The sequence below is a fragment of the Zalophus californianus genome, chromosome 5 (genome assembly GCF_009762305.2).
Source record: "Zalophus californianus isolate mZalCal1 chromosome 5, mZalCal1.pri.v2, whole genome shotgun sequence".
NCBI lineage: Eukaryota > Metazoa > Chordata > Mammalia > Carnivora > Otariidae > Zalophus > Zalophus californianus.
Window position 1 is genome coordinate 22,522,893 of NC_045599.1, and position 27,744 is coordinate 22,550,636.

Genomic DNA, 27,744 nt, shown 5'->3' on the forward strand with positions numbered 1-27,744 from the left:
GATTCCATTTAACTCCTATTTTTTTTTTTTTTTGTCAAATGTTTTATTGAGTGTAGACATCTGGAGTACTGTAAAACATGCATTATCTGTAGATTCAAAAAGGAGCAAGACACATTGTCCTCACCGTCAAATGTGTCAGGCTTGGCATACATGATGGAGATTAATGAAGTATCATGAGAGTAATACAGTTCCTGAAAAGCGTCTACAATTTTTAACTCCTATTTTTATTGAAGTTTTGTGCCTTCCAATCTGCAGCCTGATGCTTTTATCCATTTTAGAAAATTCTTCTATTTTATCTCTAAGGCTCTTCTTCAGTCCCCTTCCACAGCTTCCTTTAGTCTGATTTCACTGTGTATCAGATTCTTTATAATCAATGCCTAATTACTGTTCTCTGACATTATGGTTTGTGATTTCCTCCATTTTAACTTTTGTCACTGATATTTTTTTGTTTCATTTATGCTTGTATGTATGTATGTATGTATGATTTGCTTTCTATCAGGTAAAGTTTCAAATCCTTCTTCAGTTTCTTTTTTGAGTACTACCAACCCACTTTTTATCTCTGGTTGTCTTTACTGAATTCTTATAACTCTCCTTTGAGCACATTTTAAGAGAAGAAACAAACTGCTTTTCCTTTCCTGAAGCTAAGAAGTGTATAAATCTTGTGTTTACTTGGGTAATTCTTCCTTGAGGCATGTTCATTTGCCTCTTTCAAATGTTTTTCTATCTCTTTTTTTCAGTTGTTACATGTAGACCTTTTTTCCTTTATTACTCATCTTTAAATGGGGCCATTTCCTACTGAAGCAAAAGTGGAGAGAGTCCAAGAAGAAACAAGTTGGTTTGAAAGAAATTTCTATATGACATACTTGCTGGTACCTGCTCACCAAATTCTCTCCCACTTTTTCTTTTTTTTGCCTTTGTATTAATTTTCAACTTTCAGGTGGGGGTATGACCCTCTACTCTGCCTTTTCAGAAACACACTCTCTGAGATGTTCACCAGTGGTTTCAACTTCCTCTGAGGATCTGTAGTAGACCTCTCTCACTCAGGGGCCTCTCCAAAAGGAGATCCACAGCCTATGAAGAGCCTTTCAGAATGAATTTCATTCATTTTGAATTTCATTCAAAACTCAGATTTTCCCTGTCCCAGACTTCCCAACACTTTCAAGTGTTCATCACTGCTTTGAACTGGGGGGGAGCAGAATTTTATTTTAGAAAATCCTGTTTTCTATTATTTATTGTTAGTTTTTCTTCATTTAGAAGAAGGAGCATATTCTATCTTTAAACAAGAGTTGTGATGAGCACTGGGTGCTGTATGAAAGTACTGAATCACACCTGAAACTAATACTACACTGTATATTAACTGGAATTTAAATAAAAACTTAAAAAAAAGAAATGTATGGGAATGGGCTTGTTCTTAACTCAATGAAACTACACTGTATAATTCATCTTTCAAGTACTATCTTCTGTCATTAAGATCCAAGCATTTGCAAACATATGTGTAGAAGCATATGGAAATAGCTGTAATGTGTATCTCACTGAAACCACATTGCATATAAACTGTTGTTCAAATCACGTCTTCTTTCATTAAGATGTATGTTTGTAAAGTGTAGAAGTATATAGGAATAGCCCTGTGCTTACCTCATTGAAGTTTCACCATGTATATTGTGTCTTTCAATTAACATCTTCTTTCATTAAGACATAATACACAACACACACGTATCACCCACACATTATTTTTAAAAAATGAGGGTTTCTACAATTAATTATGTTTTAAGTAAATTTTCTGGATTGTATGGGAATGGCTTGTTTTCACACAGTACAAATGGAAGTTAAACTTTATAATGATCTGGTTAACTAGAAAAATGTAGACAGCCCAGATAAATAGGTTTTTAATAATTTATACTCATCAAATGAACCAAATCTCCTTTCCTTTTGGGGCTTTATAGAAGGCCCAGAAATAACTTTCTACTGAGGGCATCTTCCTTCCACTCTATGACTGAGGGATGAGCCATGCCTGTGTGGGTTCAGGGAAGGTACAGGTTCTCTACACTTCTCATGCACAACCTGAGTAAATGAATTAGATATTTCTGAACACTGTAATCATTTGAAAAAAACACGTAGCACCATTGGTTTGGCAGGGACTGATTTAGGGTCTGTACTGTTGTTTCTTTATTCAAGTCCTTGTCCTGCGTCCTAGCCAGGTCCTGACTCTGTTGTGTAGGTCTGATTTCTTGTGCCTCTCAATTTGCATGGAATAGAACAGAGGCTCAATGTCAGTCCGTTACTATTGTCCAGGACAAAGCAAAAGACACAATTTAATGAGCGAATTTCTTCTGCCATCTTTTCAGTTTGGGAAATGGTTGGAATAGTTTGAAAGACTAATTCTTAAAAATCAAGTAACAAATTAGTAACGACAAATTTTAATCTATTTTTTAAAAAATTTTAGATGACCCTATTGATTTGAAAATCTAAAAGACTTAAAGTCAAGTACTAATATTAAATAAAATATCCTTTCAATTGGGATAGGTTCATGAAGACTGTACAGATTAAAAGACAGTAAGACACTTTAAGAAAATAATACAACAGGTGCATATGGTGGTTTGTGACATATTTAAAGTTTGTATATATTCTTCAAAAAGGGCTTATTGCCACTTTTTAAACCTTTAATTCACTCATTTTATGACAGCTTAAATTTTAAGGCCTGTATTATATAACTCTGGATATTGAAGAAAATAGAAGAAAGTGCAAAACTAAATGTGAGTTAGTCTTGGGCAGAAGGGGTAGAACAGAAATGGCTCTTAACGCGCAAGGAGCCATGAATCATTATGACCAAGCAGCCAGCACTTTAAGAATGTGCACCTCCCCGACAATGTTCACTTCAGTCCAGAAAGACATCATGGCAACAGTTAAATATAAAAGATGCACTCTTCTCTTCACAGTGTAATTTGTTTTAAGTATCATCTTAATTTTCATTTAAGTATCAACTTAAGTATCATCATAAAAACAGATTCATGACCTAATGGTTCTCACAATCTAGCTGGAGGAAAGTAAAAGCAATAAAGACAATAAATAATCAAGCATATCAGAAAGTGATAAGTGCTTTAGAATAAACAAAAAGTATTATCCTAGTAAATCTACTCAGTATTAATCTAGTAGATCTACATAGTATTTTCTCTTTAATAGGAGTTGATATAAATTTTATGGAAATCTACATAGGAACAGTTATTCTGTTTAATACGAGATCATATTTCATGTCCTCTGAAGCCACAAATAAGGTAATTCACTAATTGCATCAATTACAGAATAACATTATGTTTAGAACTTCAGAAATGTCCTTTCTTGGCTAATATAAACCACATTTTAGAACCAATATAAAGCTATTTGCAATCATCTATGCATCTGAAATTTATTTTTAACTCAACAAAATTTTTCAATTATACAATGAAAAAGATCACTATTATTGTAAAAAGTATGACACATACATATCATGTTTTATCATCTTATTTTTTTCATGCCATGTATCTTCTAAATCAATTTGGCACAGTATTTGGGAAACAGTCTAGGAATTTAAAGGGAAAATGAAATCACATTAAGATGCAGTCTTAAAATAGCCTGAACTGTGGATGAGCATTTAATTGAGAGACTTCTGACTATGCCATGATTTTGAAATAAAGCAGAACTTTTTAAACTTGCTTATCCAGATATTTTAACCATGTGGCAAGTTTCATTTTGTTCCTGTCACTGTATTTATCCATTATACTTTTAGGCAAATGGAACTGAAAACTTATCTTCACTGCATAAACAAAATCAAATAAATAAGCCTTCAGACATTACTAAATCCTGAAGGGCATTAGGAAATTTGAGATCAGACCCTACATTTCGTAAGTGTGTTCAGAAAAACTAGGCCTCTCTGACAAAATATAAAGGTAAAGAGAAAAAAGCTTAAATGCAAATGCAGACGATGAGGATTCAGTAATTGGGGATGTTTTGGTTGAAGTTAAGAGTTTTTCTGAACTGGACTATTTTTACGAAATAGTGGTTTTTGGAAGTATGTTAATCCCATTTATTAATTCAAAAGATAGTTACTGAGTATCTACCACATGTTAGGCACTCTTCCAGATGCCTCAGAGACATTAATGAATAAAAGAGATTTATGACCTAATGGATCTTACACTTTCACTGGAGGGGAAAGTAAAAGCAATAAAGACAATAAATGAGCAAGTATATCAGAAAGGGATATGTGCTATAGAACAAACAGAAGGTATTACCTTAGTAAATCCAGTCAGTATTAGTCTAGATCTACATAGTATTTTCTCTTTAATAGGAATCTATATAAATTATATAAATTTTACTGTATTCTATTTTTAATCTAGAAAGCTACAAAGTATGGTGAATACTATATAATATATGGTATATCTTCTATAAAAAATTACTTTATCAGAAACTATAAAATCAGACTGGTAGTTGTATCAAAGATAGAGGATTTTATTACCCATAGAAAACAGATCATTATTATTATTTTTAAAGATTTTTTTATTTACTTGAGAGAGAGAGAGAGCGCATAAGAATGGAGTGAGGGGCAAAGGGAGAAGCAGACTCCTCACCAAGCAGGGAGCCCAATGTGGGGCTCAAACCCAGGACTCTGGGATCATGACCTGAGCTGAAGGCAGACGCTTAACTGAGTCACCCAGGCGCCCCGAAAACAGCAGACTAAAAATGACATTTACATCGTTTCCATATTAGGTCTGACCTGTGACAGATAATAAGCCAAGAGACAAAACACAAAACCATACTAAGTCCACAGCTGACATGTAGGTTCATCCCTTGGGCATCTCTATAGTTCTTATTGGAAGAGTTTGGATAGAGCCCAGTTTTTAACATTAACTTTTATAAAACTACAAAACTAACAAAAATCTGTAGAGGCCACTGTCAGAGATATGTTTACTAAATTATGCCAAGCACCTAAATGATTATTCTTCAGTGAATTGAAGCTACATGCAGGCTTCCCAAACTATAACTCTCTTTTGGGTTTTAGGACACTGGACTGGCTTTCTGCAATAAGCCATTTACAGGGGTTGGGTAGATGACATCTGTGCCTGTGATACTGGTCACTAATATCAATTTGAAAGACCTCAAGAATCTAACTTCGTATATGATTTCATGATAACAAATAAACCCAACTCTTCATGTCTCAAATATGAATAATATCATTTCTCTGAATAATACAAAAGTCATTTTCCATTTTCCTGTGATCCTACTGTCATAAGTGAACTCATTATAGAGCTATTTCCAAACTCTAAAAATGGGTTTAATATACATGATATGTATATTGTGATATGATATCAGAGAAGTAGCCAAAAAAGAATTGTGGTGGCTGAAAATTAATTAAAATAATTATCCAGTAAAAATGTAACCTTTTTTTTTTTTTTACTACTTGGGTTGGTATCTACTACTGCAGCATCCTCAGGGATCCCCAGTCTAGCCCTGATACATAAAATATACACGAGGATGTGGTTGGGAAGATTGCTTGGAGACCAGACTGTAACCAACTGGATATAAACTCTTCAGTAACTGCATTCAAGGACAGAGTTTACACTTGGCCTCTACAGACACTATTAATAAAAATGGCGGGCAGTGTTAACCTAAGCCTAGATTCCCATATCTTGAATGAGAATACAAGAAAGAGAAAAACATTTTCCTGGGTATTTTCATGTGTATAGTTTGAGGGGTTGTGGTAAGGAGAGTGTAGTGCCTCCCAGATGAAGATCTGGGAGTGGTTTATCCTCTGATTATATGAGGTAATTTAATCAATTTTTTAAAAAATTTTCCCCGGTTTTTCATAGTATCTCCTCTCATCGCCATTTTTGTCAAGACCTGAAAAATGATTATTCATTAGGTGGCTAATAACCAGGTCATCTCTAGTCAGGCTTGCTAATGAGGACCCTCTTGGAAATGGCAGGAGTTTGGACGGTAGGAGGTATTGGGGGCAGATCCTCCGAGCGCAGTGAAGGAGACCCACACGTGGTGAGTTTGCGCACGCAGGCAGATGGCAAACTCACCTTGGCAAGCTCCAGTGCGGATGTTGGGGATAAAGCCCCGTCGGCAGGGCTGAGGCTGGGCAGGACACATCTCACATGGGTGGCCCCAGGCCCGTCCAATGGTGGCACAGCACAGAGTCTTAGTGCAGACAATGCCTGTCAGCTGCCCTTGGCACATTTGGTTGTTGACCTGAGTGAAACAAGGGCCTGTCCTGTAATCTGGAATGTGAAAGAAGACGGAAAGACAGGTTTTATGACCATACACCAATCTTACACCAGTAGCTCCAAACACATAAAACAGAGGCGATTTCTTCTGACTCAAGTGTCTAAAGACAAAAGGCTGGCAAGTTTCATTTCAAAAATTCCTAATTTTTCAATCATGAGGACTGTTTTAGGAGACTTCAAATGTATTTTACACCAGACACTGTAAACGGGTGGCTCAAGGGCTGTGTCTGGGACACAGATGTGTTTTCTTGGCCTGAATAATGTTCTGAAAGAATTTAAATTAGTAGCCAACATTTTTAAATTGGGAAATTTCACATGAAATTTCTATTTCTGGCTTTTCTTGAAAAGTTGGAAGATCTGGCCATGCTAGGCCTGCCATTCTACATGGCAGTCGGGGAGAGAAGTGTGTCCTTCTCTCTGACACCAAGCCGGCAGTCTCCTCACTGTCATCCCTCACCTGCATACTGTCGGCAGCTGCTTGCAGGACTCTCTCTTTAGCTAGCAAAGATTTTCTTTCCCAACTGGTGGACAGGAGATCGGAATCAGAAGAGAACCAATAATGATATACCCTTCCATATCACAAATATATCTGAGCAGTCTAGTATGTCTGTAAACACTAAGTTCTAACAATTTGATTTTTGTTTCTGTCAGTCTGTTTAGTTCCTTGTGTAGTTCATCCAGGAAGACTGCAGCAATAGGGCCCCCTGTCATGGATTCTTTCTAGGTAAGTTACTATTATTTAATCTCTATACTCTAGAAGACTGTACCATTTTCCAGCTCAGGAAAGCATCAGCAAATGCTAAGTAGGCAGACTTCTGTGGATATTAAGGATGATCTGTTGGGACTGTTGCATCTCAAACTGTGGTCCATGGACCAGCGATATATGCATCACCTGGGAGGTGGTTAGACATGCAGACTCAGGCCCCACCCAAGACTCACTGAACTAGAACTACATTTCAACAAAATATTCAGGAGATTCATACACACCTTCAAGATTAAGAAGGGCTGATCTAGACTCCAGGCAACTTAAAGGCTAGGCATTCTGACTCTAGCCCTCTTTCTCCTATAATTTACTTCAGTGAACCTCTTAGATGATCAGTATTTAACTCTTTTAAGCAGAACTGAGTCATTAACAAAACAGTTTTTAATTTGAGTGTTGTTGTTGCTGTTTTGAGAGACACTGGAAATCAGAGAAAGGTCAGTTTCATGAAGACTGACTAATGAAACAACTCACATTTGTTTTAAAATTACAACAGAAATATGCGAAAAGTGTCCCCCCCACCCTTTTCACAGAGACTGTATGAATACAGTTCATTAACTCTTGGGACTGTAAGATGATAGTCAGGATTTCCTGATAAGCCCTCATGCAAATGACATAATTCCATTTGAAGGGGAAAACCAGAACAAGTTTATTTCAGATTTCCAAGAACAAAACAATCTCACACTCAAAGAAAGCAGAGTCAATAATGTTGTTAAGAGTTTTATGAAATATGTACTGGGAAACAGCAAACTTGGATAGGATTTAACATTCAAAATGCTAAGCTAGAAGAACTCTGATATAATCTAAATGCTATCATGTAACAAAAACACAACTTAAAACCACATAAAACTTTTATTTTTTTAAAAAACAAAGAATAAGTCTTTCTCATATAGAGCAAAAGAATATTTTTAAAGTTTGACACACAGGAAAAAAACCTAAAATAGGTAACGTTTTTTGCAAGCTGGTTGAACACTCTTGTTACTCTGCAGCTGAACTTCAACAAAAATAGCTCATTTTAATCCCTTACATAAGAACAACAGATGTGCTGGCTGCAAATCACGTTTTTGAAAAAGACAATCTTTGCAGTATATGTGTAGATATATCAACCTTATAAACAAGCATGCTTCCCACACCACAGACTGCCAGGTTGTAAATTTTTTAAACCTATCTATTGTCCTTCACAGAACCATTATTTCGCCATCTTAAACAAATATTAGACTCACAAATTAAATCAAGTTCTGAACAAGTGGGAAAAGTATTTTTCACAAAAAAATATAAACCATTTGTCTTTCTATAATTCTTGCGTACATAGCTATGTTCACATTCTGCACACTTTCAGGATTCCCAGAGAGAAGCCTCCATACCCTCCCTCATAATCCCGTCCTTAAGTAAACCAAATTGTCAGGAAATTTGTTCCTTCGGCTAACTACACCACCTTCTTAAAATTATGTCCTCTCAGTCTGCTCTCTTTGGGGAAGGAGGATAGCTGTTTGTCCTCTGAAGTGACCTTTCAGGTTGAAGGCTCTAAGTAAGCCAACCCCAGACTTCTCTTCCTGGGAAAAGAGTTTACCTGTCCTTATTTCTTTTGCTTACACAGTATCTGCCTCCTTACAAACTGTGCTGAATCTATTTTCTTTTCTCATTATACTTGGCTTTCTGGTAGGCAACTGATTAGTTTAAAATGTAAAATTATGGCATTACCTACTTATTCAAGAATTACTATCTTGCAAAATACGAACAAATCAGTGAAAGGGGATGTAAATATCTTGATCAGATTAAAGCATCCTGTCCCAAACTTGGCTAGCATTTTAATTATGGTCAAAGAGCCCTAAAAGGATTTCATGTCACTGACCATGCATTCTTGTCATCAGGATTTCAGCGTGGGTAAAATATTATCGTATACCACACTACCCATTTGTAGTCAAGGACATCCTCAGAGCTTATTCGCAAAATATAAAACTGCTTATCACTTGGGTATGCTGGAGCCAGTAGGTTGGAAGCAGGTATTTTCCTCATTACTATATGACCAAAAAATGTTAAAAGTTAACCTGTGCAACACAAATACTTTTATTTTGATTTTCTAATATGGAAGTACAATATAGCATCTTTTTTAAAATTAGTTTCAGAGGTAGTGTTTAGTGATTCATCAGTTGCATGTAACACCTAGTGTTCATTCCATCACGTGCCCTCCTTAATGCCCATCACCCAGTTACCCCATCCCCCACCCACCTCCCCTCCAGCAACCCTCAGTTTGTTTCCTAGAGCTAAGTCTCTTATGGTTTGCCTCCCTCTCTGATTTCGTCTTATTTTATTTTTTCCTCCCTTTCCCTATGATCCTCCGTGTTGTTTCATAAATTCCACATATGAGTGAAATCATATGGTAATTGTCTTTCCTTGACTGACTTATTTCACTTAGCATAATTCCCTCCAGTTCCATCCATGTCCTTGCAAATGCTAAGTCAGAATGGCTAATATTAACGAGTCAAGAAATAACAGATGTTGGCGAGGATATGGAGAAAGGGGAACCCTCTTACACTGCTGGTGGGAATGCAAGCTGGTGCAGCCCCTCTGGAAAATAGTAAGGAGATTCCTCAAAAAGTAAAAAATAGAGCTTATGACCCAGCAACTGCAGTACTGGGAACTTACCTAAAGGATACAAACATAGTGATGCAATATAACATCTTAACTTGTTTTGTACAGTTCCACTTTTATTCCCGTTAAGCAGCTGGTGCAATGAGAAAACTCATCAAGAACCGGCGGCTTGCTTTTTTTTTTTCCAAACAACTTCATTATGGTGTCATGAATATAACATATATTCACCTGTCTTAAATGTACATGTAAATTTATTGAATTGTGCAGTCATCACCACAATCTAATTTTAGAATATTTGCATCACCCCCAAAGATTCCTTGTGCCAATTTCCAGCCTCAGTCAACCACTACTCTTTCTGTCACTAACAGTTTGGCTTTTCTGGACAATGTACACAAATGGAATCATATAAGATGTGGTCTTTTCTGCCTGCCTTCTTTGACTTAGCATGAGGTTCTTGAGGAACATCCATGCTGTAGTATGGGTGAGTATTTCAATCCCTTTTACTGCTGACTAGCATTCCACTGTATGGATACACCACATCTGCTAACCAATTACTGGCCATCTGCTGGGTTGTATGGTGAGTTTATGTCTAACTTCTTCAGAAACTGCCAAATGGTTTTTCCAAAGGAGCTCCACCATTTTATATTATCAGTAATGAATGAGGGTTCCAATTCCTCTGCATCCTTGCTAATATTTTCTTTTTTTATTATAGCCCATGTTACCATTCTATTTTAAATAAATACAATTGAATATATTTGGAAATTTTGATATAATTTCACAAGTCCTCTTAAGATGCTAAACAGTGCTAGATAACCAAACTGAGCATTATGGTTGTACAAACAAATTGGTAACCTCTGAGGAGGTTTTCAGAAGGTAATAACAGAAACAGGTCTGGTGGAGGATGTGGAACTGAAGGAGAGGAATTTTTTGTTGTCATTTATTATTTTTTGCTTATTTTTTATATGTTTTGCTTTGTTTTATGGAAGACAGACACATTTCTAAAAGCCGATGGGAATGATCCAGTTGAAAGGGAGGGCTTGTAAGTACCAAAAATAGTAATAATTTCTAGTATAAGATCCCTGAGGGAGTCAGCCTGAGAGTAAAACCAGAATGTGTGAAGGAGTTATCCTTAGAAAGGAGAAGAAAAGCACTCTGTTGTAGCCTGAGAAAGAAGAGTATTTATAGAATAGATGGACAGTGAGCAGTGTCCTCTCCCACACCTTCTATTTTCTTTGTGAAACAGGAGGTGGGGGTCAGCTGCGGAGTTAGATATTTGGGGCTGAAATGGCACTGCAGATCCCAGGCGAGGGAGCTGACATGAGAACCCAGTGGACTCCCAGGTGACATTCAGGGCTCTGTACGGCAGATGACCAGGATGGACTGGTAGTGGGACCAATCCGCCTGCCGGAGGACTTTTCCCAGCATCCCTAGGCAGCTGAGAGGCTCACTCAGAGGTTGGGTTCATTAGGGTTAGGGTTTTATCTGTCAGATGTGAAAAAAAATCAGAATGGCAAGGGAGTTCAGAGGATTGTTACAGAGTTTTAAGTTACAGACTATGGAATCTATGCTGGAGGAACAAGAAATGAGAAAAAGGAGGACTGATGAATTAAGAAGTGGGAGAGAGCAGTAAGATCAGTGGACTAGGTGTCTCCAGGGGACTTCACATGAGAAGGGAAAAGAGTCACAGGGACAGCAATACATCAGCCGCCTGTGTGGCTGCAGTATTCTTCATTTAACTGCCAGCAGAATGGAGCAGACAACACACTGCATAATTAGGGAAGATATCCACACATGCTGTAATGTAAATGTCATCCTCTGGAGTTGTGCAGTGGATGACCCTCTTAGAGACCATGGACTATGGCTAGTCCAACCGTGCCATAAGATGTCCAGCATCCACTGAATTCCATCCATTCCCACGTTAGTATACCAAGGCAAGTCTTTGTCTTGCCTGGGACTTGCCTGGTCCTAGAAAGTACAGGCAAATAGGTGGAATTTCCCACCAAGGTGCACAGCATTTGAAGTAGGCAAGAAGGCATTTTCATTCTCAGGAACCAAAGAAATGCAACATGCACTCCAGTGATCACGCTGTGTGGGAGCTGCAGGTATAAGTGAGTGTCACAAAGAAGTGTAGACTATACATAGCCGGTCTAACAATCCTGGCTATGGGGCCGTCTCCTTGCAGTAATGGAGGTTTTTTGTTTTTAAAGATTTTATTTATTTATTTGATTAGAGATAGAGCATACAAGCAGAGGGAGCAGCAGAAGGAGAGGGAGGGGCAGGCCCCCAGCTGAGCAGGGAGCCCCATTCGGTACTCGATCCCTGGACCCTGGGATCATAACCCAAGCTGAAGGCAGACGCCTAACCAAGTTTTTGGTTTTTGACAGAGCAATTATAAATAACTTTCAGCGCATCCTATCACGGTTTTGAGAACATAGCTGGTGTGCCAGCTACAATCTTTGATCACAGATATAACTGGAGCATGCAGAGAAGCCAACCCCAAAACTTATATGGGATGGTACAAGAGTTTCCTTAGTTTTAATACAATCTGCCCTGAATGTCTGCAGATCCAGACTGACCAAATATTCAGAGTTCAATAAACTCAAATGACTGAGACAGTAATTGTCTTCCTTGATGGAAAAGCATCTGTCAGCCTCAGAAAATTTTAGAAATAAGTACAGAAATGTTTAAGGGAATCAGAGCCATTATATTAATATTGTTGCTTTAAGGAATCTGTGCAAAAATTATGTACCTGTAACATTTAACAGCTTTTGCCCCATTCTATCAGACTGCCTTATAACCACAATTTAAAATAAATAGTTAAGTGACCTATTCAGAATGATTTTTTTAATTTAAATTCTAGTAGCCAACATATAGTATAGAATGATGGTTTTTTTCAACTTAAAATGTGACTATGCTTATATACAGAACTGGACCATTTAAGTGAACTTATACACTTAAAAGTTTATTTATATATTTAGTTTTTAATTTGCTTCAGAAGAGTTATTTGAGTACTTGCAAAGGTTTTTAAGTCACGCAAGTGAAGTACTTAAAAATTACATGCATTTAATATAAAAAAGCAGTTTAAAAGATATGGAGGTGTTTCACTAAGTATTAAATTGGAACCAAATATTATTTAAAGGTCTCTTAAAGTGACTACTAAAATCTACTCAATAGATTAGAGACATCTATAAATTGGATTTAAAAGTTCAAGGAATATGCCCTAAGGAACTGAAAGCAGGGATTAGAAGAAATATCTATACATCCAGGTTCATGCAGCATTATTCAAATAGCCAAGAGGTGGATGCAACCCAAGTGTCCATTGACAGATGAATGAACAAACAAAACACATACAACAGAATATTATTCAGACCTAAACGCTAGGAAATTTGACATGTTCTACAGCACAGATGAACCCTGAGGACATTATTCTGAGAGAAATTAGCCATAAAATATTTTATGATTTCACATACATGAGGTATCTAGAGCAATCAAATTTATCAGAACAGAAAGCAGAATGGTGTTTGTCAAGGGGTACAGGGAGTTTTTGTTTAATAGGTATGGAGTTTCAGTTCTGCAAGATGAAAAGGATTCAATGAATGGACAGTGGTGATGGTTCCACGACAATGTAAAGATACTAATACCACGGAACTGTACTCTGAAAAATGGTTTACAATGGTCAATTCCATGTTATCTGTATTTCCCTGCAATTAAAAATATATCTTTAAAAAGCTCAAGGAATAATCAAGGTTTTGAAAGCTATATTTAAGTAAAGCAAACCAGAATTTTTAAGACCAAAATAAACTTTGAGTCTTTTTCATATACACAGTCACCACTGAGGGCACCGAGACATACCCCTTGCAACAGTGACCACTTGCCTTCTGATGGAAATTTATGTTGTCACAATTGATTAGAGTGCACACAATTCTGCAAGGGTGTTCTTGAGCACACTGACTGACTACATACTTGGACTCTCTGTAGGGTAAATTCCTAGCACTAGAAATGCTGGGCCAAGTGTCCAGTCTGAAAAATATTCAAACATTCTCAGAACTGCTCTCTGAAGAGAGGCTGATCCTTACACCTTCTCCATCTGAATAGAGGCAACTGGTTTAAGTTTTATTCATTTAAAGGGAGAAATGTGGTATCTCACTGCGGCTGAATTATGAACTCATTGTCCCTGTTTTTTGGCACTGAATGGAAGAAAATTAACTCTGTGGCAGGCACTTCATATTATAAAGCCCATTCTATAAATTATCTCTTTTTATTCTGAAGTGCTAAGGAAGTATTTTTGCCATTTTTACAAAGGAAAAATTAAAAGTCAGAGATAAAGTTTCACATGGAGAATGAAAGAGCTAGAAAAAAGTGAAATGGAGACTGAACTTGAAGACCCGCCTCCCTCCCAAGCCCTGCACCATTCATGCAGTGTTCATTAAACCCAAGACACAGATCATCACATCCTCAGCTTCTGGTAGCTTTGCCTTCTCATAACAGACCAAAGCCCTTCACCATTTTAATGAATACTGTCAAAATCCCCCAAGTGCCTCCTGCCACCCCCAGGTATGATCTCCCAACTCCCCAAAATTCTTCAAGCCTAATATTGCTTTGCTTTGGTTTCTCCCAAAGATGAATCTCCTAGCCACGTTCAATTAGGGAGAGATTCTGTGTACATTGAGGGAAACATTAAAGACTTTTGCTTCTGCAGGTAAATAAGTGATTATTTTAAATACCACAGCAGTACTGCATTGTTTCTCTAACGTAATATCATTATTTAAGATCTCAGTGAAAACATGGACTCAGTAAAGAAGGACTTCTTTCACCGTTCTCCAGTCTTTCAAAGCACAAGACTACCACCAACATCAAAGAGCTCTGGAAGAATGAAGAGGCAGGAAAGATAATTAGGTGCTGGCCAATGATGCAAACAAAATTGCTATCTTTGATGTCATGTTTCATAAGGATGAAGGCCATCAAAATTGTGGTCCTCAAATTCATGCCTATGAACTGAAAGCACCCTCTCCCAAGAGCACAACCAATTAACTTACTTCACACGTAACAACAAAAAAGCTGAAGATTAAAAACTAAAAAGATTATTTAAGCAGAAGGATACTTACTGTCACTTTTGAAGAAGAAACTTAAAGAGACAAAAATATTTTGTCATGAGTAATAAGGGGGCCAAAGACATAAATGATTAACACAAAAGATGGATCATATGCAAGTCAAATCCACAAAGTACCAAATTTTAAGATGTCTGAGAAAAACATATAGTATGTTCATTAGGTATGAATAATTTCAGGAGAAAGTGGTATGTGCTCACAAAACATTTATCCATTATCAATAAAGTCAGATACAAAATCAATGGAAACCAATGCTGGGACAGATCTGATTTATCTCCTGATTCAAACACAAGGAAGACACCAGACTCAATTACAGTGGCAGGGAATAAAATGTTAGGCACAACTTGCTGACAGACTTTATACAGTAATATGGATTCAATGTACTATTTTCTTATTAAAATTTGTGCTTACATCAATTCCTCCTGAGCAATTTAAGCAGCCATGCTCACGTTGCTAAGTCAATCAAGTCTAATAAATCACACTCATCCCAGGAAATAAGATGCACTACCTGCTTTATGATTCTGTCCTGACAACTTCTAGTGTAACATCTAACTAGAAAGGCTGTGGTTTCTCCTGAGGAAAGAGTGAGTGCCATGTGATTCATTAATGGGGTTTTAATTATTTGGGAGTTTTAGGGAAATGCTAAAGAGCAAGGAAGACAACTGATCATATGGCCTTCTAAGGGGACATGGGTAGCATTTGTCAATAGGTCCATCTGACTTACAAACGGGGAGGCCTTGCCTCTGTGACTTGCTGCATGAAGAAGAGCAGGTGGTCAACAGATCTTGATGGCACTGGTGGTTCCACATGGGTGGTGTTCTATACTCATGAAGTGGGTCATTCCTGGCTCTCTGGTTGGAGGCAAATACATAAGCACCAGGAGAGGCTCAAGAGCAAAGGGATACAACTGCGACATTTCAGCAGGTCACAGTTCTACTATACCAGCTCAGTAAAATAAAAATGAACATATCTTACACAACCAGCAAGTTTGTAATCGCTAAGAATCCCATGAAGGCTGACTGGTATGGGTACTGGGGGAACTTGTTTCATGGATATATCAACACAAATAAAAGGACTAAAGTCTTTCTTCGGTTCAGGAAAGTAAACCCTTTCAATATTCAGACTCAACAGAAGAAGAAGAAAAACAAATATTCATTGCTTCAAGCTAAATTAGTTGTTCAGAAGATCAGATGGAAGAAGTAGCTTACAACACAGCAAAATTTCTAAAAAATTAGTATCATAAATAAAAGATTAGACCTCAAGGACAGAGACTAGAAACCAGAATGTGAATACTACGAGTTCCAACACACACACACACACACACACACACACACACACACACACACACACACCCAAATAGAGAATAAAGAAACCACAGGAAAAAATTTCCTAAGCTTCAATAAAAAGTAGTTTTCACCTCTGGGTTAAAATGGCTCATGGTGTCACAGACAGGAATAATGAAAAAAAAAAATGACATACTCCAAAGAAGAGCCTCATGAAATCTCTGAATCTCTCAACCTTAGATTAAAAGGAAAAACTACCTCTCCATTTCCAGAGAGGAAAAAACAGGCTACCCACAAAGAAGATGAAATAGTCTGGCATTAGTTTTATTCTGTGTGGGATGGAGAGTTAAAATACAGTGAAACAACATCTACAGGTTATTAATTTGTAATTTTTGAGAAAGGATTCTTCAAATAAAAGTCTTATGGTAAGATAGAACTTAATAACAGCCTGAAATAATGGCAAGAACTGGAGGAGTGTAGGGGGTATTTGTTATAATGAGGACTTGGAAATGGATTATTCCTAAGATCTTCGCTCGAGACTGGGAGATGTAAACATGTAAAATGTTTCAGGGTAAGAGGAACAGGTATTCTTTAATTTTGTTACTGTACAAAAGTTTTAAGAGAGCAATAGAGGCTTCAATATAATGGTGAAAGATAGGAAGATGAAAAACACAGCATTTCTTAAATCAATTAAAGGAAGAAGGTAATGGAAATAGAGGCATAAAAACAATTGATTAGCACTAAAAATAACAGATTTAAAGAGAAAAACCACAAAGTGTAATGACATATACATAAAGTGATGTAAGTAAACCACATATATTAAAATCACAATAAATATAAGTATGCTTAGTTTCTAATCAAATAACTTGTAGATCTGATTAAAATAACAAAATTTGGTTCTATTCTGTCTACAAGAAAACCATCAAAATGAAATGAGAAAGTGGAAAATAGAAGGAACAACAAAAAATCAGGAAAATCATAAATGAAATAAAGTAGAAGTATTAATAATCAATATCAGAGTGGAATTCAAGAACAAAAGGCATTAACTGAGTCAAAAAAGAGTATTAGTAAGGTTAAAAATAACAATCCATTAAGAGGATGGACGTATATACTAAAAACTTTAAGTGAAATACCAAGAGCTAAAACTTCTAGAAATACGAGAGCTTAAAGGTGTAAAGGAGATCCTTCCAAATTTGACAGAGGAGGTATACATAAATAAGAGGAGCACAATCAAAAAGCTTGCCTTAATAGATGGATTTGTAATTTTGTACCACATAAACACAGAATGTAATATTCTTCTTTAGTTTTAATAGAACGTTAATTAAAGTGATCAAATATGTAATCCACATTGTTTCAGTGACATTCAATTGAATCTATTCAATAGATTCCTGGAGTCTCTACAGAATATTTTCTCTTCCACAGTGTGAAACTCTGAAACATGCCACAGTTCCTTGCATAGATGGATTTTAGGTAATGTGGTTGGTTACATTCACTAGAAAAGAACAGCATGTGTTCTTTTATTAAAGGGATCACAACCAACTTTTTAAACTGTAGAATCTGCGACATGAAATTCAGTATCTTAGAGAGAGAAATTGTAGCAGTTAAAAAATTTCACACCAATGTGGTTTGTTGTAATGTATAGCTGTGCTGTCCAAAACAGTAGCCACTAGCCACATGTGGCTTTCTAAATTTAAAGTTTAAATTTAAATTAAATAAAATCAACATTCAGTTCCTAATCACACTAGCCACATGGCAAGTGCCTGAGAGCCACATGTGGTTAGTGGCTACTGTACTGGCAGCAAGAGAACATTTCCACCATCCCAGAAAGTTCTACTGATGCACACTTGAGTGGCAGTCTCCCAACACCAAGGGGAAATGGGGAATGAGAAAGTGCCTGGTATCGAGACAGGAGTTCTTTATAAGAGGTTTGCACCATGCATTATCCCCATCATTTAAGGTTACTTGTATAATAATTTCATTGGGTTGGCATTAATGGCTTTCCTTTACAGATGATGACAGTAGGCATAGACAGGTTAAATAAAATTGCACAAAGTCACACAGACGGTGCATAACAAAGCCAGAATTTAAATGACAAACATATCTGACACCAAAACCCATGACCTTAACCACCATACTCTGCTACCTCCCAGTAGAGTTGATAATAGTGTATGTATGGGAGCAGCTTCTGTGTTTGATCATTGGTTCTTGCTCTGCATTAAATGCCCTTTTCTGCATACATTTATTTTTTCCTTTGTTTTAAGATCATACCCCTTTTATTCAGCTAATAAATGAAGCTCAGCTTATTAAATGCTTCACTGGCACTTCGATATGCCTCCAAAACAAGCCACCATGTTTCAGATGGCTGCACATTTACCTGGATTTCCACTTTCTCCTATTTTAGTGTGCGAATACTTCTCACCTATGGGAATTCTGTTTCAGCAGACACTCCATGGCATCACAGCCCAATCTACTTCAAATCACAGCAGTGTAGCTTCTGTTCTCTAAGTAGGGGGACTCCAAACAAGTATCACTTAACACTGTGAGACACTGCAGTGCTGGGGTGGGGTGTAGACAATGCTAAGTGTCCACGAAGCCAGAGACAGTTATCTATAGAATGTGAAACCTTTACTGTTCAGTAAACTTCCAAATAATCTGCAGTGTTAAATCAGTGCTGGGCTTTACTACTCACTCCCCAAAAGGTATCGGGGTCATACTAGATGATGCATATAAATGCATTCTGAGCACTGTAAAGTATTAATTAAGTTTATTTGTTTCCAATAACAACTTCTAGATGTGGAACCTTTTGCGACAACTTGATCTGATCATATAATTAAAACAGGAGGAAATAAAGTCCAGAATGTTTCTGCAACTGGCCCCAACTCAAAAATCCATCTGATGTAACAGCTTAGGCCTCCTGACTTACTCTCTTGCAATACTCTACACAAAATGATAATTAGAAGCTTACAACTGATGGCATCTGGGTGTCAAGGACTTTTCATGACATAATCGCTGAGCTGAGATCCAGAAGTCTGGTCTAACTCAGTATTTTCCCAAAATAAGGTCAGTGAGACACCAGTTCTAAGGAATAGTTAAAGTATTATGGCAAAGAGGGATTCTGTGGTCAATATATTAGAGTTGAACAAAGACAGAATGTGTGTGTGTGTGTGCAAGTGTGTGTGTGTGAAACTATAGGACTTTCAGGAGCCCTTAATGTACTTATGTGCATTATAAACTGCTAAGAGGAGACTATAGCAGGCAGTATTCAAAATTTATTTGCTCATAAAATATTTTTATTCAATAGCATTCCTCAAAACTAGTGTGGGATGAAACACACTTTGGCAAACACTTATCTAACTTTATCAGCAGATGAGTCCCTTGTCGTATCCTCAAACATGGCTGCCTGAAAGATTTAATAAAATGATATCTTTTGTGTAATTGGCTTTCTTCCAAGTGACATCACTACCACCATAAATATCACAAAGAACTTTAGAAATTTGTGACATGATGGTAGCACTCAAACTTTCTTAGCAGTTGCCAAACTATTGCCTGGATGACTAATAGCATTCAGAATACTCAAATGATCAAATTTCAGGAGTTCTACTGTTATTCTTCTGTACATCAAAGATCACATCTATTCTACTAGGACCTAAAATCTGATGACCCATAACTGGTAACAGAAAGCAAAGCACATGGTCCCATATTCCTATGTAGGGTTTTGCCAGTAATGCAAAACAGAGGAAACACTGACATGCATATAGAGAAAGAGACAGAGAGAGAGTATAATTCTATTATTACTATAAATACATTACAAAATTTTGCTTTTCTGATAATCAAAAAAACATCATGACATAGGTACTATCATTATGCCCATTTAAATCAGGAAACCAAGGTAATTTGCCCAAAGTCACAAAGATAGTAAGTGACCAAACCAGGAAATAAAAAGATGTGATAAGATCCACACAATTTGCTTTCTCAAATTTCTTTTTAATGCTACTGACAACACTGAGGTATATGTTCATTCCATCACAGTGGAGATTTTCAAGTAGTTTATCTTCTATCCAAAAACCTCCAGAGGTAAACTATCCTATTTTGTGGCTCTAGCATTCTATATGTATAAAAGCACTTAGCATAGTGACTAGAGCACAGGATTGCAGGCAGAGAGTTCTAGATTCACAGCCAGAACCCAGCTTCACAAACTACTTGCCTAGAGTCTTGAATAAGTTCCTCTAACTCAGCTTCCTTATTTGTAACAATGAGTATAATAAGAGAACTTAACTTATAGCTTATGATGTGGATGTGAGCATGTCACAAGATGAAAACTTCAAGGGTTTAGCACAGTGCCTGGCTTTCACTAAATGCTCAGCACCAGGTAGCTGTTCTGATTGTGGTTGTTGTGGATATTAGTAAGCATTAGAGAGCACTTTCTAGTTTACAACACACTTTCCTAAGCTTGATTTCATCGTGGCCATTACAGTGCCACAGCAAGGTGAAAGATGAGGAAAGCAGAAAAACCTGCTGAAACCTCACTGTGGCTTTGTTCCTCACAATTATATATGGATACAATTTTCTTGGATGTGAAAGCTGGAAGAAACCACTTAAATGGATACCAGGATCCTTCCAAGAAATAATATACTTCCTTACAAAGTTATTTTCTCTATTATTCAAGCTCCCTCTTTCCCAAAGATCTGTTTGGAATCAAAGCCAGGTTTCACAGCCTGAAAATTAATACTGTGCAGCCAGAAATAAATTATTTTGCAAAGAGAAATACCAGACCCACATCATTTTTACTCAGTGAAAAAAAAAAATCTCCCTTTCTACCTTGCCAGAAAGTACAATGGACAAATATAAAAGCACAACGTTCATCCATTTATGTGGTCTGTAAAATAGAGCACCCCTTTTGATTCATGACTCTTAGCCTCTATTCCAGCCGTACTGCTCTGGCAACAAAAGCACTATCATTAATTTGTGATTAGCTGTGGCATTATCTGGTTTTCAGATTATCTATTTGTACCCGCAGCCTCTATCTCCTTGCCAGGAGACAGTGCCTCGTGCCACTGAGAGCAGGCCCTTGGTGGGGAGGAACGATGGCACAGAATACAAGATTGTCAGTGTCTGAGCTGAGGGGAGAGGCTCTGACTGCCTAATGATGAACATCAAAGGAAACCCCAGTTAAATGTCCACATGTTTCCAAACTTTGCTAACATTCCAGATATAGAAAAACATCCTGATGCTTAAGTAAATTTCAAAATTTCCAACCAGATGTTTGTTAAGGTTGAGTATGTGTCTCTGATTGCCTTCAAAATTTAAAATGTTATTTTCCTTATTATTTTATATTATCTATTTATATCTTCTGTCCCTTATTAGCAAAGGAAATCAAACTTGACATTTTCTCCTGGAAAAAAAAATCTTGAGTTTCTAGAGGAATTTACTAAAACATTTCATATTGTCTTTTTTGGTATATAAGGCTTGTGCCTATTCTATTTCTACCCAGTAAACAAAATTATTCCAGTTCCTGGATAAATAAAGAATGCCCATCTTAATTTATAGACAGGAAAAAAGAAATCCCACAGTGTTTCCTTAATTAGTCTTATATTTTGATCAACTCAACTGACCAAAACAGAACCAAAAGGTTCTAGTTTAATTACTCACAAGTTTGAGCAGGTGAGATCCACAGGGCTGCTGTCGTTGTGTTCAATATTGTTTCCTTCTACACCTGGACTCCCAAAAGAACGGATTTATAGAGTCCATGAAAATCATGGTCAAGATATATTTTGAGCCATGCAGACAAAATGTTAATATATTTGGCCTGCCCTGCATCCAAACCCTATTTCCCATTTAGGAGAAATCTGCATCGTGTGAGTTTCAGGGGGGAGGAACTGATGTGGACACACATTTAGAATTTTTTGTCAGCAGCAAAAAGACAGCAAGGGACAGCAAAAGACTAACTAGGAACTTACAAGCCAAGACCTTGGCTGAATTTTGTGCTGGCAGCTTCCGCTGGCTCTTACCTATTCTCCAAACTTGCTTCTCTATACAACCTATCGGTTCTACATCTACCCGATGCCCCTCAATTACATCTCTTTTGTTACTATTTTTAATTCAGTGAGTCAGATTTGGTTGGTTTGTGTGTGTGTTTCTGCAACCAAGACCCCAGTTGATAACAGGAAGCATCCTATTCGCAGTAGAAACTTTGAATGGAGATTTACAATGTTAGCTAAATTTTAAGGGCTCTAATGTAACTTTTCCATTTACGCTCTTGTAGGCAGGGAGTGAAATTCATAAGCAGCCATCATTCTTTGCACGTGTATCTAAATTTTGATTAGAATTTGAGAGTATTAAAATATATTAAAAATATTCTGGGGGCGCCTAGGTGGTGCATTCAATTAAGCAACTCACTCTTGGTTTCATCTCAGGTTGGGATCTCAGGGTTGTGAGATGGAGCCCCTCGAGTTGGGCTCCTTGCTCAGTGTGTAGTCTGCTTGAGACTCTGCCTCTTCCTTTGCCCCTCCCCACCATGTTCTCTCTCTCTATCAATCAATCAATCAATCTTTAAAAAAATACTCTGCACTCGGGCGTCTGGGTGGCTCAGATGGTTGGGCATCTGCCTTCGGCTCAGGTCATGATCCCAGGGTCCTGGGATCGAGTCCTGCATTGGGCTCCCTGCTCCTTGGGAGCCTGCTTCTCCCTCTGCCTCTCTCTCTCTCTCTCTCTGCCTTTCATGAATAAATAAATAAAATCTTAAAAAAAAATACTCTGCACTGGAGCCCCAATTTTTTCATCTTTCCCAGGTCACCTGCAAATACAAATTAAAAATTTTAAATGAGGCTTTACCCTTACAAAGGTACACATACTTGTTTTAGTAAAGATTACCTGTAATCATTATAATGTGAAAACCTGCCCTTGCCTATTTCATACTAACTCGCCAAGTAGTGGGACCAGCCATGAGGTTTCTAAAAGATATAAACAAGAAGTTAAACGGGATACACTGATTTAGGGTTGACATTTATAAATAAAAAGCATTTTTTTAAAGGTGTCATCCAGCAAGTTGGAGAATATGCATACTAACTAAAAATGAGACCCAGCCTTTTAAAAAACTGCCTGGATGGGGGCACCTGGGTGGCTCAGTCAGTTAAGCATCGGGCATTGGCTCAGATCATGATCCCCAGTTACTGGATCAAGTCCTGAGTCCCCCATCAAGCTCCCTGCTCAGGGGGGAGTCTGCTTCTCCCTCTCCCTCTGCTCCTCCCCCTGCTCATGAGCTCATGCACATGCTCTCTCTCTCTCAAATAAATAAATAAAATCTTAAAAAGAAAGAAAGAAAGAAAGAAAACTGCCTGGATGAGCTGACTCTCTCTCTAACTGGAAAGAAGCTGACAGTCCCAAAGCAATTTGTTCCATTTGGGGCAGCAGCTGCAAGAAAGCTTCAAGTCTGCTCATTTCCAAGTTCTGAATTTTCACTAATTCTTTTTTTTTTTTAAGATTTTATTTATTCATTTGACAGAGGGAGAGAGAGAAAGAGAGCACAAGCAGGGGCAGAGGTAGAGGGAGAAGCAGGCTTCCCTGCTGAGCAGGGAGCCCGATGCAGGGCTTGATCCCAGGACCCTGGGATCATGACCCAAGCCGAAGGCAGACACTTAACTGACTGAGCCACCCAGGCGCCCCTGAATTTTCATTAATTCTATATTAAAACTTTAATAAACAACTCAAGACAAGTAAGTCCATGGGATACATAAAATATAATGATTTTTAACTCACAAAAATATTCCAAGCATTGAAAAATGAGTTTCCTGGGGTGGGGGGAATCAGGGAATTTAAATATTTTGTATGAATCGATGATTCTCAAAACATTTTAAGTGATAATAGCTGGGAAAAATTTGGAAGTATACAGTAATTCTCATCAATAACATAATCCTCCTAATCGAGTAGACGAATCTGGCTGCCAGGAGAGGCTCCTTAATAGGATTTCAATCCTGCTCTCGTGTCTGACTTGACTGCTATGAGGTAACATTTTCCACCACATATGCGATAGAAGCCTGTGAGCGATTGGGCTGTCTAACATACACCCAGAAACTGAAACCTCGTATGGAATTGCCAAGGCATAAAGGTGGGAGAAAAACTAATTATTTAATGTAGAAGTTCATTCTATGCTTTTCAGATTTTCATAGAATTACAGCTTTTTTTTATGTATTGTTACATCATTCATACTTGAACATATTCTCATTCATGTTCTATGTTATTCTAGGGTCTTTTAAGTTATTACTACTTAGGCATTAAGCAGACAAAGAATATTAAATATTTTAACATACCTAGAAATTAGATACTCACTTGTTTTTTTTTTAGGATTTATTTATTTGACAGAGAGATAGAGAGCACAAGTAGGCAGAGCGGCAGGCAGAGGGAGAGGGAGAAGCAGACTTCCCACGGAGCAGGGAGCCCAACGCGGGACTCAATCCCAGGACCCTGAGATCATGACCTGAGCCGAAGGCAGCCGCTTAACCGACCAAGCCACCCAGGCGCCCCAGATACTCACTTTTTAAGCAGAAATCCTACGGGAAAGAGTACTAAAAAGGAATTAAGACTAAAATCTTCTATATAAGAAAAAATCACCATAACCCAACCTTCAAAGGCAAACAACAGTCTAAGAGAAAGCTACATGATAGAAATATGTATGTGTGTGTGTGTGTGTGTGTGTGTGTGTGTGTGTGTGTGTGTATCTTTAGGGATATATCTGTGTTTATATACATGTACATTAATTTTTTGTTGATGACAATTTTATATATATATACCTAGGTATATACACTCATATGCCACAAAGAATATCCAGAATATATAAATGTATACAAATGAACAAGACAAACACCTGTAGAAAAATAAAAAATATATTCAAAAACAGTTCACGGAAGTGAGTTAAAATGGTTCACATATTTTATGAACAAAATTAATTTTTTCTTACCTCAGAGAAACAAAATTAAAACAATGAAGGATCATTGGATACACATCAGACAAGCCAAAAAATATGTGGCACTGTTCTAATAAGCACTTTACATATTTTATGTCATTTAGTCATCAGAAAAACTTTATCAGGCATGAGTACTATTACCTTCATTTTACATGAGGAAAGTGAGCACAGAGAGGTCAGGTAATATCCCAAAATCTATATGCTACTGAGTGGCAGTCCATGCAAACCCACTTCTCATCCTGACAACACTGAGTGTTGGATAATATTGGGTAAGACAATACTGGTTAAGAGAGGACTATGTTTGTGGTCAATGATCATTTTGGAAAACTATCTAAAGATACCTAGCAAAGGTGAAGATGCATATGTACGATCCTGTTCATTCAAAGAAACTCTTGCACATATGGACAAGGAGACATTCTAAGAGGAAGTTCATCACAGCCATTTTTTAGTGGAACAAATGAGAACGAATCTCAATGTCTATCAGTAAAAGAATGGTTAAGTAAATTGCTTCGCATTTATGCAATGTAATATTTCACAGTAGTTAAAATGAATAACTAGTTCCATATGTATCAACAAAAAAAAACTCAAAAACAGTGTTGAATGAAAAGTTAGGGAATACAGGGAGACTGACGATATTTATGTTCATTAAAAATAGAACATTCATGTTCATTAAAAATATAAAACATTTATGTTCATTAAAAATATAAACGGCATATATTATTTATGGAAACACTGAAAGTAGTAAGTACTTAAGGAACACAGACTAAATATACTATGAGTTCATGACAGTGGTTACTTTTGGAAAAGGAAGGGAAAGGAAGGATGAAAAGAACATGCGGAATTTAAATTTATCTGTAAAGTTCTATTTCTTTTTAAAAAAGGCAGGGAGAAAGAACAAGAAGTTATCTGAAGCAAATTTTTAAGTTACTTTTCATTTGGTAGTAGGCACATGAAAGATTTCTTGAAATGTCTTTTGTTATATTCCAGACTTTTAAAATTATCCCAAGTATTATACTTAAAAAGATCACTTAATTAAGAACAGAGCATTCCTAAACAACTGAGCGATCAGGGAGAATTCCATCCTATTTTCTAGGGCTAAATCAAACCTAACATTTAAGTATGGAATTTATTTAGAGGCATTTTGCAGAGTTTATTTAACTGCAAGAGATCAGACCTATCTCATTAATGCCCCCATATAAAAATAACTTGGGGGTTAGAATGTGGTGTATATTTGCCCTATATTCTTCTACCCTATGATTTTAATCCTTAGACTTTTCTCTTCGAAGAGCTGTCAGCGACAAGTCAAATCACAGAAGAAATAAAATACAGTTGTTTTTGTGAATGCAGAAGTCTTGATATCACAAGAAAGTCCTCTGAAGAAAAACTTGTATATCATGCCTTCTTACTCCAGACAACCACACACCTACCCTCAATGGAGTACAACATGAAGAACTTGGACCATCTAAAGATAACCCCATTGACAATGAATTAAAAAATTAAATTATAATTAGGAAATATTTCCAAAATATTGGTCATAATTAACACATTAATGGAAAGCAGATAATCATTCAAAACAATGACTTTCCTAACCAATATTTAATTGTATAAAAAAAATTATTATTCACAACACTCCAGTCCCATGGTTCTCTCCTGTCTGCAAAGCAAACCCACCTCTCTCTTATCTCAGGGCATTTTCCTATGCAGTCTCCTTTACCAAGAACTTTATTCCTCCAACTCTGAAAACAGCTGGTTCCTTCACAGGCCTGTGCAAGTCATTAGTGCTGCTCATCAATATCCACCTTTTCCCTTTCTTTTCCGGCACATGGAAAACTGTACATGACTGCCTTCTTAAAATTACATATAGCCATGTCCGATAACTTTTTGTGGCCAATCAGGAGAGAACAGATGTCATTTCCAGGCAAAAGCCTCAAGGTCAGTGTGCAAGTAACTATATTGTCCTTCTTTGCTTGGTGACCAGGGAGAACAGAGAGTCTCCTTCACTCTGAATCTCTGAGTAACTGTGACAAACAAAACCACCCGCCCCCGACAACTAACACTGGATACTTGATTTTGTAAAGTGAAAAGTAACCTCTGTTCATTTACGTAGACAAACCACAGAGCTTTTTACGGTTGGTTGGGAGAGGAATTTCTTAAACAATCATTTGAAATCCCTTTAACCCATTATCTGAGAAACCTCTTCATTTCCTTCAGAGCATTTATCACAATATGTATTTTTTAAATGTATTGTTTCTTTGTTTTAAATTTTCCCAAGCAGACTGTGAGCAGCATACAAAACAGATTTCAAATGTCTTGGTTATAGTTGTTTCTCTAGTATTAGCACAGTGACCAGCAGATGATATCTTCTTATTAAATATTTGTTAAATGAATGAATGTTTCACTTTATTTAATTTAAAAGAATATCTTACGTACTTTACAAATTATGACACACAGTTAACATGCTTGTGCAAATTGAGATACCACCTTACACCAGTTAGAATGGCAAAAATCGACAAGGCAAGAAATAACAAATGTTGGAGAGGTTGTGAAGAAAGGGGAACCCTCTTAGCACTGTTGGTGGGAATGCAAGTTGGTGCAGCCACTTTGGAAAACAGTGTGGAGGTGCCTCCAAAAATTAAAAACAGAGCTACCCTATGACCCAGTAATTGCACTACTAGGTATTTACCCAAAGACACAGACGTAGTGAAAGAAGGGCCATATGCACCCCAATGTTCATAGCAGCAATGTCCGCAATAGCCCAACTGTGGAAAGAGCTGAGATGTCC

At 37.1% G+C, this 27,744-nt stretch overlaps 1 protein-coding gene across 1 annotated transcript in view; it reads right to left on the reverse strand.

Moving 5' to 3' along the window:
• The window catches only part of FBN2 (fibrillin 2), a 262,634-nt gene that overhangs the window by 189,234 nt on the left and 45,656 nt on the right, over positions 1-27,744 (reverse strand). Inside the window, exon 6 of the mRNA XM_027606724.2 lies at positions 6,057-6,254. Coding sequence (XP_027462525.2) covers positions 6,057-6,254 — 198 coding nt within the window. The remainder of the gene's footprint in view (positions 1-6,056; positions 6,255-27,744) is intronic.